Source organism: Orcinus orca, chromosome 1 (assembly GCF_937001465.1).
Source record: "Orcinus orca chromosome 1, mOrcOrc1.1, whole genome shotgun sequence".
In the NCBI taxonomy this organism is placed as follows: domain Eukaryota; kingdom Metazoa; phylum Chordata; class Mammalia; order Artiodactyla; family Delphinidae; genus Orcinus; species Orcinus orca.
Genome location: NC_064559.1, coordinates 127,593,945 through 127,609,163, shown reverse-complemented (window position 1 = coordinate 127,609,163; position 15,219 = coordinate 127,593,945). Strand labels below are relative to the sequence as shown.

Here is a 15,219-nt window from a genome sequence, read left to right as displayed (position 1 = left end):
TATGCTCAGGAAGTAGTATGGGAGAAATAAACGGCAAGGTATAGTTAGTAGTATACAAGTGTGAATGGGATTGTTGCAAATCTTAGAGGCCATGTTAAATCATTTTAGACTAGAGTTTTAAAATTTGCAAACATTAAGATGTTTCAATTTCTACCATAACCTATTTAATTGATACTGGAATTTTCTTAAATTGGATATTTTAGGAATAATATAATTTGTAAATTATGTTTTGAAGTAGTGTACTGATCTTCAGCGATTAAAGTAAATGAGTTCTAAGGAAATGTCAAAGAGTAGTTCCTTGTTAAAATAATTATCTTGTTTCTCCAATTCATATTTTCAAGACCTACTTATAAGAAAGCCTCAACTGTTCTTATTTAATATGTAGCTGCCATCTCAAAAGTAAACTTACTTCTTCTTTAACTACTAAATTATATCTAGCGAAGTGTGCTGTAAAGGGAGTAGGAATCATGTAACTCTGGTGTTGTGATATTTGAGCAATTTTTAAGTATGTGTATATATTGGCTTTCACTTCTTCATTACTGTGAGTAATGGAGAACTCTAAGTCGCACTTTGAGGTATTGCTGGTCTCATAGAAGGGAGCTCTCAATAGACCTTCCCCCAAAAAAACAGTCAAAAGAAAGGAGGGAAAAATAGCAAATGATATGGAGAAAATGGGGGAAAATAGAAATTTGAAAGTAATGATAGAATCAAGTCCAGATGTATCAACAATAACAACAGATGTAAAGGAGTAAATGCATCAATTAAAAGACAGATTTGATTTTTTAAAAGCCACCTATTTACAAGAGATGTGAGGTGCAAAGATGTAAGAAAGATTGAAAGTAAAGGGATATAAAAAGGATAATTGACAGGTAATAAGCAAAAGAAAACTTATGTACCTATATTCATTTAAGATAAAGATTATTGATAAAAGATTTATTAGTTCACCAAGAAGATGACAAGTTTTATGTGTATGTGTGCCTAATGAAATAGCTTCAAAATGTGTAAATTATAAATGGATAGAACTGCAGGGAGAATTGAGCAAATTCACCACGATAATGGAGGTTTTTATACACCTTGCTGAATTATGTCAGGCAGAAACCCCCCCAAAAAAATCAGCAAGATGCAAATGATACAGCACAATTAGATTAACAGAATTACACATATATAGAATTAGGCATCTAATAGTTATACATCCAACACATTCTTTTTAAGTACACAAGGAATGCTTACAGAAAGTGATCACAAACTAAACTATAAAGCAAGCTTCAGTAAATTTCAGAGAGTAAGTATCATACAGACCAAATTCTCTGACTACTGCGCAGTTAAGTTAAAGAGTTAATAACAGAAAGATACATTTAAAATCTCCAGGTATCTGGAAATTGAAAAATAATTCCAATATCTCATGTCTCAAAGAAGTTATTTTAATGGGAATTTTAAAATATGTAAAATTAAATGGTAATAAAAGTACTGTACATATTAGTATGTGTGGTACAGTGAAAGTGATGTTTTACAGAATGTTTTAACTGTTAAGGATAATGGTATAGGGACTTCCCTGCTGGCACAGTGGTTAAGAATCCACCTTCCTGGGCTTTCCTGGTGGCACAGTGGTTAAAAATCTGCCTGCCAATTCAGGAGACACAGGTTCAAGCCCTGGTCCAGGAAGATCCCACGTGCTGGGGAGCAACTAAGCCCGTTCGCCCTAGAGCCCGTGCTCTGCAACAAGAGAAGCCACCGCAATGAGAAGCCCGTGCACTGCAGCGAAGATACTGCCCCCACTCGCTCCAACTAGAGAAAGCCCGCATGCAGCAACAAAGACCCAGTGCAGCCAAAAATAAATAAATAAATTTATAAGAAAAAAGAACCTGCCTGCCAATGCAGGGGACACGGGTTTGAGCCCTGGTCTGGGAAGATCCCACATGCCGGGGAACAACTGAGCCCATGCGCCACAACTATTGAGCCTGCGCTCTAGAGCCTGTGAGCCACAACTACTGAGCCCACATACCACAACTACTGAAGCCTGCATGCCTAGAGTCCATGCTCTGCAACAAGACACTGCAATGAGAAGCCTGCGCACCGCAACAAAGAGTAGCCCCCTGCTCGCCGCAACTTGAGAAAGCCCGCACACGGCAACGAAGACCCAACACAGCCAATAAGTAAATAAATAATTTAGAAAAAAAAAGAATAATGGCATAAACCCAAGGAAAAGAGATAATAAAGACAAGACTAGAAATCAATGGTATAGAAGACAGTTGAGAGAAAAAAAAAATAAAGCTAAAAGTTGGGTCCTTTGACAAGACTAATAAACAAGTGGATATCAAGATTCATTTTTTTTTTAATGGGAGAGGCAACACTATTTTTAATTATAAAGGGGATAATTATTGATATAGTTCTAGTTCCACATTATGTAAACTACGTATTTTTTTTTACCATCTTTTAATTTCTCGTTATTCATTACTATTTTCAGAGTTAAAGGGAGAGGTAGAAAATAATACTCGACCAAAAATGACGTTTCCACTATGCAACATTGACTTTTTTCTTCTTGATCATTGATTGCTTTGTTCATTGATGCCATATTTCTTGGAACAGATTTCAAGATATTAGAGTCCTGTTATTTAAACTTGATTCATTTAAAATTTTTCTAATCATTTCCTTCTGCTTTGTTTAATCAATATATATACCTCCATTTTTGATGAGCTTTTTATTGTTTAATACCCTTAAAAGCCCCAGTATTCTAATTACCCCTTTCCTTAACCCCCATCCACTTTAAATTTACTCACATCCTTTTATCAGCAATCAGCTGACTAGAATCTCCCGTATTACGTGGTTACTTTCTGAGTTAGCTGTTTGGTTATTTTGCTTTATTTTTGACCCCATTTCTCTATCATCCATCTCCTCTTGGTGCAGTTACTTACTATGCCTAGGACCTCTTGTTATTTGTGCCCTTCAGTATCTCAAAGCTCAACTGTTTGTGTAGTATTTTTATAACTTCTCAAAAGCTGCACTAATACACCTTTTCTTATGACAACCTTAGTGTACTTCTTTATGCCACTTTATTCCCAAAACTCATTCCTTATAACACATTTTGTATGAGGTAATAGCTAATAGCACTTTATCATAAGCAAAGTTCTGTTCACTTAAAACAACAAAATTAATAGAACCTTAAAAATATTTTATAATTCAAGTAAGCTTTATTATAAAAGGAGTTTACATACCATCACTATGGATAATTGAGTTGATTTTATAAGTATACGCAAAATACAGTGTAAGGAAGTTAAGGCCTGACAGCTTATTTTTTTTATTAGCCTCAGTTGAAAATCTAAGAAAAAACTATTACAAATGTATAACACTGCAGTAAATCAGGAAGAGTAAACTTTTTTTTCCTTCCAGTTTTACAGTTATACAGCACTGTGTAAGAGGTACAGCATTAATGATTTGATTTGTATACATCATGAGTTGGTTATCACAGTAAATTTAGTGAACATCCATCATCTCATATAGTTATAAAAGAAATAGAAAAATTTGTGTTATGAGAACTCCTAGGGTTTAGTCTCTTAACTTTCATGTATAACATACAGCAGTGTTAAAATTATGTTTATCATGTTGTACACTACATCCTTAGTATTTATCTTATAACTGGAATAGTAAACTTATTTTTACAAATTAGGGAAGCTATAAATGAAAAAGATTTTTTGGAATGGTACCTTATACTTCTATAGCATTTTCCTTTTCAGACCTGTTTTATATTTAACTGGTTTATTCTATACAAGTAAGTATGACAAGATGCATGGATTTAACAAATTCCGGGTATCTCCTGTGTCAGACTGTGTACTGTAGTATACTAATCAAATTAAAACATTTGAGAGTAGGGATTTTATTCTCAATTTCCTGCTCTTCCATATTGCCTTTACCTCTCTGTTTAATACTCTAATACTTTGATTTGAGTAGTCAAATAGACCTTCAATATGACTTATGACATGGTTTTCTTCAGTTGTGACTAGTGAATAAAACATAAAACGTATAACTGTTCTCTAATCTCAGACCAGTTCTTTTAGTTGAAAAGTAACCCAACTGCTGCCTCAAGAAGTAGCTATGTGATGTTCTGTGTTTAGGCACTGTGCTGTGTGCTGTGGGGAGAGACACTGGTTCCTGCTTTCATGTATCTTACAGTCTGAAGGAGGATATAAATAATTAAAATGTAATGATTTATGAAAATAAATAAAGGGTACTGCATGGGGGAGTATCTAGTGAGGTTCTGAACCTTTTCTAGATGATGAAGAAAAGGCCCTCTTGAGGAAGTAATACTAAAGGATAAATAGATTAGGAGGGATAGTGAAGGAGATAGGAAATTGTTATAAATAGAAAAGCATGCACATGGGGCTAAAGGTAAAAAAACTAGTGTTTAAGAAAATACGTTTTGTACACCTGGAACATTAAGTACAAGGAATACAGTACTAAGATACTGTAGGTTCCATGAGGAGGGCTAGGATGGTTCTTGTCTTACCACTTGATTCTCAGCATTAACAAAGTGGTTAGTATTGTATATCATCAATAAATGTGTTTTCAGGGATGCTTGATAGAGATGTTAGGGTCAGACTGAGAAAGGCACATAAGCCATGTTAAAGAGTAAGTTTAGACTTTATCCCTAAGGGTTTTAAGCAGGTAGTGACATAGATTTGTATGGAATGGATTGGAGAAAAGTAGAGAAAAATCCAACAAGACAAATTAGGAGACTGACTGAGTTATCCAGATAAAAAAATAATGGCAGTGAAAAGTGTAGAAATAGAAGATGAATTTGAGAGTAATTAAGAGGATGGGTATGGTAGGACTTGGCAATTAGGATATAGATCAGCAGGGAGAAAATGTTACAGATGAGTACTAAGTTTCTTTCTTGGGCATTTAGCAGGACTGTCAAGGAAGAGAGAGACTCACATTTTGGATTTTCGTTCTATAAAAGAAGCTGGCTTTTTTGCCTCAGTGCCTTGTCTAGTGCAAATGAACTTGTTTTGTCACCAGTGGCTGTTGTAAATTCATGATTTATTTTAAAATCATAACAGAATTCAGATATTTCAACTTTTCTAAAATGAGAATTATTTTTGCTTTGAACCTTGATACTGTTTTTTAATAGGCATTCTTCCCCTTTATAGCCATGAATCATCTTAATGGACAGAAGATGTATGGGAAAATTATTCGTGTTACTCTGTCTAAACATCAGACTGTACAACTACCTCGAGAGGGACTTGATGATCAAGGGCTAACAAAAGATTTTGGTAATTCCCCACTGCATCGTTTCAAGAAACCTGGATCCAAAAATTTTCAGAACATTTTTCCTCCTTCTGCAACCCTTCACCTATCCAATATCCCGTAAGTATTAAAGCTGGAGTAGTTTATTAAGGATATACATTTTAGGAAGAAAATACAAACATTTTTTATTAATTGTTACTCTTTTTCTCTAATTTTCCCAGTCCTTCAGTAGCAGAAGAGGATCTACGAACACTGTTTGCTAACACTGGGGGCACTGTGAAAGCATTTAAGTTTTTTCAGTAAGCAAGCTTTCTTGTCTTTAAATTAGTGACTTGATAGAAGTAAAAGTTTTCTTCAAGTAGTTCTTTTTGTTTCTAGACGTCTTTGCTTCTGGAATGGGCAAAAGTTAAGTATTTAAGCCCTTCCTAATTTTTATGAAGTATCTAATTTCATACTTTTGTTTCAGAAGAGATCACAAAATGGCTCTTCTTCAGATGGCAACAGTGGAAGAAGCTATTCAGGCCTTGATTGATCTTCATAATTATAACCTTGGTGAAAACCATCATCTGAGAGTGTCTTTCTCCAAGTCAACAATTTAAAAAAGGGGAGATGAAGATTGGCGATGAATCACATTGTTTGGTGTCAACACCTATTGACTGTTCAGAAAAGTGGGGACCAGAGTTTGATTTTTTTTGTTGTTTTCTTTTTTCTTTTCTTTTTTCCCATGCTGTTATCATTCCTTGGTTATAAAAAGAAATGGCATATGTAAAGGCAGAGTTATTAACTGCTCTTTTTCATCTGTTCTGTAGAGAAGCCATTTTTATTGTCTGTTTAAAATTTTAATTTTACTTTCCTTTTTCAACTTAGTTGACATACGTGCCTTAAAAAGGAAAACTAGTGTTGCTATTGTGCATTTACTAGAAGAAAGGAATTGGTTGTCTAGGGCACATTGTTAAATGGGAATTAACAATATGTTTAGGCAGGGGTGTGTAAAAAGGGTTAAGTTTTTGTTTCTCCTGCTTGGAACTTATTTTGAATTATTGGCTTGTCACATTTCTTTCTATTTAATCAAATAAGATACATAATACTGAAAGAATAAAGCAGCATTTTTTTAGTTTTTACTACCTTAGGCTTTATTGCTTTAAAAAAAAACATTGGCCTTTTGTATCTCACAATTCTGGTCTAGATTCAGTTATGAATGTAGGCATTAGTTAAAATTAACAAGATGCAGAGTATTAATTTCTTAAGACAACAAAGTGATTTCTGTAAGTTTGAGCCCTACGTGGAAAGCATTGTGGAATCTTAACCTTTTTGTACACACTCTTGTGGGACGTATCATATAAATGTCAGCACTAAGTAATGTCTTGTTTGTGGCTGAATATTTTTCGTAGATGTTTTTGAAGTTGACATGATTTATGTGCATTTAAATATATATTGCCATCCTTAGTTTGTAATTAAGATTTGGAATACGGTTGTGGATTTCTGAGCATGTGCAGACTGGTCTAGCTAGTTCAGGAACTGGTGCATGTATTTTTCAAAGATAAAAGAAAGTGTACTGCGAAAATTTGCAGGAAGATTAATTTTGTGGCAGTTTTCTAAAACTGACAACCAGGTGGGACCAAAGTTTATGTGCCTTTAGTCTTAATTTACCTTGCATTGTAATATTCAGTTTTAATAAATCTTCAAAATATTTTGTATTTAGGAATAGATCTGACTTTGACTTTAATAAAAACATGGCTCAGAATCTACAGGTCAAATTAATTTGAACAGTTCTTGTCAATCTGAATTGTTGATTCTGTTTAAATGACCAATACTTTTTCAAATTGATGTACTTAGTTTCAAGGTTCATAGATTCTGTTATCTATGTAGACAGAATGGTCATGTATATTTTCTATTAGTTGAGTTTTTACATCTTTAGAAATGTAAAATTCAGTATAGTTTGAAAGCGGCACAATTAAAAATTAATTTTCTAACAAAGTTGGGAGGTTTGATGGTTGTTTAATTTCCTTTTGTGTGTACTCTGCTTACCTCTGTAGCATGCTCAATAAACACTTCTGTAGCTCTGTATTCACCTTTTCTGTCTTTCTCTGCTGCCTTTTCTCTCTCTTCTTCTTTGTTTTCACTCCACTGTGCTTCTGAATTCATGTTTATTCTCTGCCAGGGTGGGAAAGGAATAATAATATTACAATTCTATGGCTTTATACCATAAATAAATCTAGATGCTGTGAAAATATACCAGCTGGTTTTTTTTTAATTTGAAAGATGGTAACTGCTTTTCAGGAGGACACATATTAAACATTTCCCACCCTGTTATAATCTACTGCTTTAAAGACATAACTTTTATTGTATCTTGTTAATTCTTTCTATCTCTTTTGTTGTTGTTGTTTTTTTTCCAGTAGATTTATGCACTAATAGATCTTTTGGATTTGCCATGCTCTCTTGCTGCAGTTTCATCTTTCATCTTTTGTGTCTGCTAAAGATTTCCTACCTTGTGAGTTTTAACAAAGGGTACTTGATGTTACTGGGAAGAAACAGTATACCATCTGCTTTTGCCTTGGGTGGGAAGGAAGATACACATTCAGGTATTTAAAAGTTTAAGGGGTAGTATGTGATGGTACGATTTTCACTTTTTAAAGGGTTTCGATTAGGGTGCTATTTGTAGTACTCAATATTTTGGGGGGGTCACCTTTTTTTTAAACAGGCATTTTGGTGTCTGATAACTTTGTTATACATGTTCCTTAGGTTTGTTCTAACTGACAATTATGCAATACTCATACATTAGGAAAGTTAAAAACAAATGAAGGAGTATGCAGTTCATTTAAGTGTGCTTTATTAATACAATAATTCAGTCACTTCCGAGAAAGAAAGAATATAGTAAATAATTGTTTACATTTGGGTCGACATGGGGGGTGATTTGGAAGCTAAGTTATCTCAATTTTTTTTTTCTTAAAATAGCACTGTAGTACAGAAGAACTCTAGCAACAGCACATGAGCCTAAAAAGTCTGTAAAAAACCCATAATATGAATGAATAGTAATCGAACAGTTTTCTTTAAGTGAAGTTTTTCTCAGTATTGGGTGGTAGTTGAAATATCTGAAAGTAGGTGCTATATCTGTTTTTCAGGTAGTTCCTTGTGGATGGGATTGGCTTGGAAGAAGAAACAGAAGTTCTGAGATGTTTGTGGGAACTGGGGTTGCTCCAATTACTGAGCTAAGGAGTTCCCAGTATTTCTGATGGGGGAGTGACCAGAAACCCAAGTTTTTCCTGCCTAGGGAGTGTCAGATTCCTCAGTCTTTTAGGGTGCACTCCAGTGCAACCTTCCTTCCAAAGCAAAAGCCAGTGAAGTGAGAATTTTGACATTTTGAAGTGCTTTATTTTCGTACATTATTTTAACCCAGTCCTCAGCATATAGTAAATTGTTTAATTAGGTGAAAATAATAGCTTTGTCATCATTATTATTACCGCCATATGCCTCAGTCTTCTCTCTCAAGCGAGCTAGCTAACTGTGAAGTGTTCTTAAGATGCAGCTGCTTTTTAATAGAGGTCTTACCTTGAATATTAAGAAAGATAACTTGATTATTTTTTCCTACAACTGAGAAACTGATTTTTTGACATTAAGATTTATTTTGGAAAATGGGTTTCAAAATACCTGCTTACGGAATGGATTCATAAAGTTTACATTTAATGTTAGAAATCTAATTTAATATTTGAAAGCAGCTAAGAACACCCTGGCTTAACCAGGACTAAGGAATCATTATATTTAGTTACATTAGGGATATATTAACACTTCTGAGGCATTTAAAGTTCAAAATATAAGGTTAGTATAATCAGATTGTGGTAATTGGTTATTTCTATTTTTGGATCAACATATAGTTAGCAGAAAAGGACAAGTTACTTTTCTAAGCCTCAGTATCCCTTGTGTATGGGAAATGTAGGCAGTACTGCTCTTCCCACCTCACAGGGTACTGTGAAACTCAAATAGTAGGAATGCAGAAATGCTATGCAATTGATAAATTGCTATGTAGAAGGAAAAGTTGCAATGTCAGTTTCATGTCTGCCAGATCTTAGTTATCTACAATAAATAATACCCCGATATCTCTTTGCTACAGAGGACTTTTTTTAAAGTTTTTAACTGATAACATCTGCTAAAGCAAAAAGATGTAGAATGCAAGTCTATAATGCATCCCAAAGCCAAATGAAAGGAGAATCTGGATTTAGCCTTGTATTTTCTGTTTGAACTATTAGATAGCCTAGTAACACAACACAGATACATATTTAATTATGGACTCCATTTAAAAATGAGATTTTCTGTGTATATACCTTTAAAGGTTGCTGTGAAACAGAGGTAATTTTAACAAAGTCTTTGGAGAATATGAAAAGAAAAGACATTCTCATGAGTAGCTTGGGACTTCAAACAATATTTCCTCACTGCCTTAATATTTTTAAATAGAGCAAAAATCTGAAAATGTTTTTTCATTCAGGAGGAAAGGGTATGGAACTGTTTAGTGAAATTGAACATACATAGGTTTCTATTTTGGCTAAATATTTGTTTCAAGAAAATCTGTTGGTAAGAATTCAGTAGAAAATCTCAGTTTTAAGCCAGAGTATTAGGATATGTGTACCAATTATCAAAACCCTTAATTTTGGAGTTATTCTTTATTCTCCTAAGTATACTTATTCCCTTTATCTTTTTTTTGTTTTAGATTTTGCCAATAAAGTATTAATGTTAAAAGTCAAGTGTCAGATTGCCCACATTAAGGACAAAATGAAGTGTTCAGACACGCAGAAAAATACAAAGAACATAAACAGCTATGCACTTACTATTTCACCACCTAATACTTTCCATACTTTGTGTAATTTTAATATATGACTTAAAAGAAATAAAACATTACAGATTGAACTGACATCCTTTATGTACTCTCCCTGATCTTAGCCCCTGTATATCCCTTCTCCACAGGTAATCGTTACATTGAATTTAGTATGTTTTAAGTTCAGTGGTGGTTTTTCAAAGAGAATTTGTTCTGTATTCTGTAGTCTTAAGTTTTTTTGTACCTTAAAAAATACTGCAAATATTTATGATGTTTATTAAATGGTATGATATTTTGTTCAACACACTTTAAAATTTTGTTACGATTAGGATGTCTGGACATTAATAATCCCCTTATCAAATCTCATGACATTTAACCAATTTTAAGGTTATTAAATCAGTTCCTTTTCAATAAATACCATATGAGTTGTTTGAGTCTCAAGTTTTTCCTAAGGCAAAGATGTAAAAAGTAAACAAGGAGCTACCGTTAGTATTTTAAAAGCTGAAATTATGTGTGAGATCCTCAAATACAAAGATATCCTTTCCAGCTTCACATTATAGCCACACTTCGTGCAACTTAATGCCTCCCTCCCATCTCAGTGGACAGAAAGAGTATTCCTCTTAATTGGTGTTAGTGCTTAGAAAATAACCTCCCTCATTCCGCTTCAGTTACCAACTTAATGATCTTTCTTGTTCCTCCCATATTATCACCTCCCAGATGTATTTCATCATCAGGTTTTCTGGAATGTTTTCCTTACAGTGTTTTATTCCTGGTCATGGTCACTATTCTGCAGCAATATCTGGGCTAGCCTAGCTTGTCAACATTACAGTTTGTTCAGATCATAGAACCTTGCTACTCAAAAGTCAGTCCCCAGACCAACAGCACTTATCACCTGGGAGCCTATTAGAAACTCAGAATATCTAGCCCCACCTCTGACCTGCTGAACTACATTTTGACAAGATTGGTAGGTGTGACCCATTTGGACATTCAAGTTCTATGTTAGTAGAATTTTTTTTTCAGTTCAGTGAAAATCAGCTTAAAAGTTTTTTCTTACTATTTTGCTGAGTGTGAACATTGTTATATTTTCTTGGTAATTTCAAGTTATTCGAGAGATATGTACTGTTAACACTAAGGAATAACTGTAGAGCTGAAAAGAACCTTATGTATATAGTTTTAACTTCATTTTAAACTGTTCTAGATAGGTCAGGTGAACAGTTTAGCAACATATTTGTATTGACTTACCTGTAATTAGATTACAGGTACCTGGGTTTCCAGTTAGTCCGGCAATGTGTTAAACTAATTAAAGGAAGTAGAGGCCTGCTGTTACTCATAAATTAAAATTAATTTAGTGTACAAGATAATAGGTAAATTGCTAATAACAGAAATCAATACGATTTTTTATTTAGTATAAACATCAAGTTTAGCCTGACAGGGAAAGGACTTCCATGTGAATTGATTTTGTTAAATGACTGGAAATTAACACTCTTAAGCCCTGTCTCTGTTACATCATACTTTATAATAAAATGACCCTTGGGTCATTTTGGTAAATAGCTTTCCTATTCACTGAATGCTGCTTCAGTTCCTTTCCCAACTCCAATTGGATAGCACAGTTCTGAAGTTGGCAGTTCCTAAACTTTACTAGTGATGCTGCTGCTAACTGAGTTAGAGCTGTGATAAAAATATAGATTTAGCTGTGCTGTACTATGCCTTCAGTGACTTATTACCCATATCCTTAGCATAGTTTTTCATGTTGTGGCTAGCAGTTTTCTCTATTGTCCTGTCTTGCTGAGTATTTCCTGTGTACCACTCCCATTGCTGTCTCTAAACCTTGTTGCTGCTTTAGCTATCACTTTTATATTGTTTTTCTCTTCGCTTTTCATCCATCTTCTCTTTGCAGTTAATTTCTTGCTCCTGTGACTTACATTTTTATAACCACAACCAACCAGTTAAAAGGATTAATGAACTGATTAATGAACTGATAAATGATGGTGCAAATTGTAATATTCAGATGTTTTTCTATTTTTGTCTGGTTCAGCTTAAAATCCTCCCTTTTTTAAAATTTTGTTTCTTAATTTCTGGTATTGTAACAATTCCAGACAGTAGAAATCACTAAAAGGCTCCAGAAACCTGAAGTATTAATGATATTTATCACTAGTGTGTTCAACGCTAGTGGAGAATTAGTCAAAGAATTGTGGTTAAAAAGCTCCTTATGTTGACACTTGTAAAGTTCTAAAAAGGTGGTTCCAATTCACTTAGTAATGATTCATAGAAGTTAAAGTACATATATACGTTCAAAGGAATAATTACTGCTGTTTTTTAAAGATGTAAGTAAAACAGCCCCAGGGAGACCATAGTAACATTGCAGTAGTTGTCTCTTCCCTGAGTTTGGAATTTTATAATGTATATTATAAATTATAAATATTTTTTGTTCTGGAAAATGTATAGGCATTGACATTAGACTGAACTGTATTCAAATACCTTATTCTGCTACCCAGTAGTGATGAGACCTTTCAAAGCCTTAATTTTCTCATCTGTAAAATAGAGATAATATCTGCCTCATATATTTACTCTGAGGATTATGTGAAATACAGATTCATTCCTTTGGTAGTTTTTCTTTCTCTTGCTTGGGGAAGATTCTTGGCCTTCCGTTTATGGAAGTTTTTTCCCATAAGTGTTAATTTATACGTTTTCAAAAGACGTTTGTTGGAATTTGCTATTTGCATTGTAGGGAATGAAAGATAAATGGAACCACTGTACACTCAGCTCTTCTTTTTGAACTTTGAAAATGCACATTTGTTCCAACATATTTGATATATTAAGGAAGAATTTAAGTGTTCCATGCATTTTGCATTTAATGTGCGATTTCATCATGGGAAACATGGAAAGCAGAAAAGTGCACCCAGCTAATCCAGGCTGTTTAGAAATACACCAGGTGCACACATGTATACACCTCAGACATCTGTCAGCTACCTACCTCAGCTCTTCACGTTAGGGGGCACACTTACCCACATCTGGTGTTAACAACTTTCTGTCCAATTTCATACAATCCTTCCAACACCACGATGACTCACAAACTACAACACTTCCAACACCCACTTCCACAAGCAAGCTTTCAATTTTTTTTTAAAATAAGGTGTCATAGTATTTATATATTTCTTAAGCATTTAACATGCAAAAGTGTGCTGCCATTTTTTTATTGTTTCTGTTTTTGTGTGATGTTTTTGAGTGTTGTGTCCCATAAGCCCTGTGGTTTTTATTGTGTGATTTTGCATCATATGGCAGTTTCTGGAAATGCTTATGCTTTGTTAGAGTTGTCTACTCTCAAGGAGCTTCTAGGCCAATTCACATTATGACAGAAGGTATATAGCAAATTGTGATGCTGGACATGAGAAAACAGGGTTTGAGGTTGGGCATCACCATTTATAGATCATGGCAGCTTGAAAAAGCCATGTTAGTCTGAGCCCATTTTCTCGTCTATGGCCTTTCCATCTTGTCTATGCTGTTACAGGAATCATGCTTAAAAAGATAAAGCCCAATATGTTTCTTTTCTAGTTTTTGTTTATCATAATCTCTTGAGCATTAGTTTGTAATCTGGTCATGGTATTTATTCCTTTCCTGAGATGATAATAGTATTAATTTCAACCAGTCATGAATACTAAAAATATTGCACTCTATGTAATCATAGTATATTTATTGCTAAATTAATGTGTAGATTTAATAGCATAGGCAACAAAAAATGGCAAATATTAAAATATTTTCAAAATAAAAATGATTATTTTTAGTTTCAAACAAAATAATTAATGCAAGCACTTCATATCTACTGCTGTAGAAATACAGTTTGGGAATGTCTGTAGTGATAGAAAAAAGAATCACCTTTTGAACCAATTTTAAGGTGAGATTATTTTAACAATTTTCTGAACGAATGGAGGTAATTTTCGACCTCAAAGCCCATAGCTCTTTTCTCTCTACACCACAATAACAAAGTGATATAAATTATTTGTGGTTAGTTTTTTCCCTTTCCATTTTTGTTTTGTTAGATAATAATTGAATTTATTTATAAAAATTACAGGAGAACACATGAAGAGATAGATTTCGGTTTTAAAAGGCTGTCAGTATAAAACATCCAGTATTATGCTTTCAAATGAACCACTAACTCCTCAAACTGTATTTCTACGAACTAGAAACAAACCATACTTACTTGCTAACACCTTCATTCTGCAAATACTACTACATGCTAACTAGAAGCTGTGAATCAGCATGAAACACAGTTCCTTCTTATCAAGGGGCTTTCAGTCTGATGTGAAATAATAGCAGTTGTATAGTTTGGTAAGTTTTATGCAGAAACTACTGGGCAGTATTGTAGTATACTCAACCTTTACCCGTTAGGAAAGGATTCTTGGAGCTACAGTTGAACCTCGAACAACGTGGGGTTAGGGCTTATAACTTTATAGTCCTCCCTTTGTACCCTTGGTTCTGCATCTGGGGATTCAACTGAGGATCCTGTGGTACTGCAGTACGTATGTATTTATTGAAAAAAAAATCCATATTTAGGTGGACTCATGTAGTTCAAACCTGTGTTGTTCAAGGGTCAACTGTAGTTACAGTTGAGAGCTGGGTCAGAGGGATGAGGAAGGGAAGTGTTGAAGACAGAACAGTTTGTTTAAAAAAAAAAAAAGTACTGAGTCAAGATTATGGCACCCTGGAGAAACTAAAAGTTTAACATGGCTAGGTCACCAATTATGAGACAAGGAAGCAGTAGAGAAATGTGTTTGGGTATGAAAAGGTCAGATTACAGGTCATGCTAAAACATTTGGACTCTTAAGATCCGTGTTTTTAAACAATTATTGGTAAAGTGGATTTAAGAGAAGGGTCAGGGTTGGAGTGACAAAGCTGATAAATTTACCCTGCTCATTAAAATATACCTTTTAAATATAGAGGGTTTTTTTTTTCCTAATTCTAAAAAAATCACAAGTATTAAGTTTGTTTAAATCTGTCCATATAAAAACCTCAAATAAAACTTGATACTAAATTCTCCTAAAGAATATAAAATTAAGACTTCCAAAAGTATCTCGTTGAGTGAGTGCCATTAAAAGGAAGATCCTTACTCTAATGCTGCATCATCCTCTGACGATTTAGACCCCATGACCATACCTTTCTAATTATATGATAAG

The 15,219-nt window shown here is 34.0% G+C and overlaps 1 protein-coding gene across 5 annotated transcripts in view; it reads left to right on the top strand.

Annotated features, from left to right (window-relative positions):
* Nucleotides 1–10,468, top strand: part of PTBP2 (polypyrimidine tract binding protein 2) — an 83,747-nt gene extending 73,279 nt beyond the window's left edge. For 3 of the 5 annotated variants that reach the window (XM_004263058.4, XM_012533520.3, XM_033433414.2), the window contains exons 12-14: nt 5,145–5,361; nt 5,463–5,540; nt 5,708–10,468. In XM_004263058.4, coding sequence (XP_004263106.1) covers nt 5,145–5,361; nt 5,463–5,540; nt 5,708–5,840 — 428 coding nt within the window. In that variant the 3' untranslated portion in view covers nt 5,841–10,468. The remainder of the gene's footprint in view (nt 1–5,144; nt 5,362–5,462; nt 5,541–5,707) is intronic. The other 2 variants (XM_004263059.4, XM_012533516.3) reach the window with 1 other exon arrangement.
* Nucleotides 10,469–15,219: the final 4,751 nt, after the last annotated feature.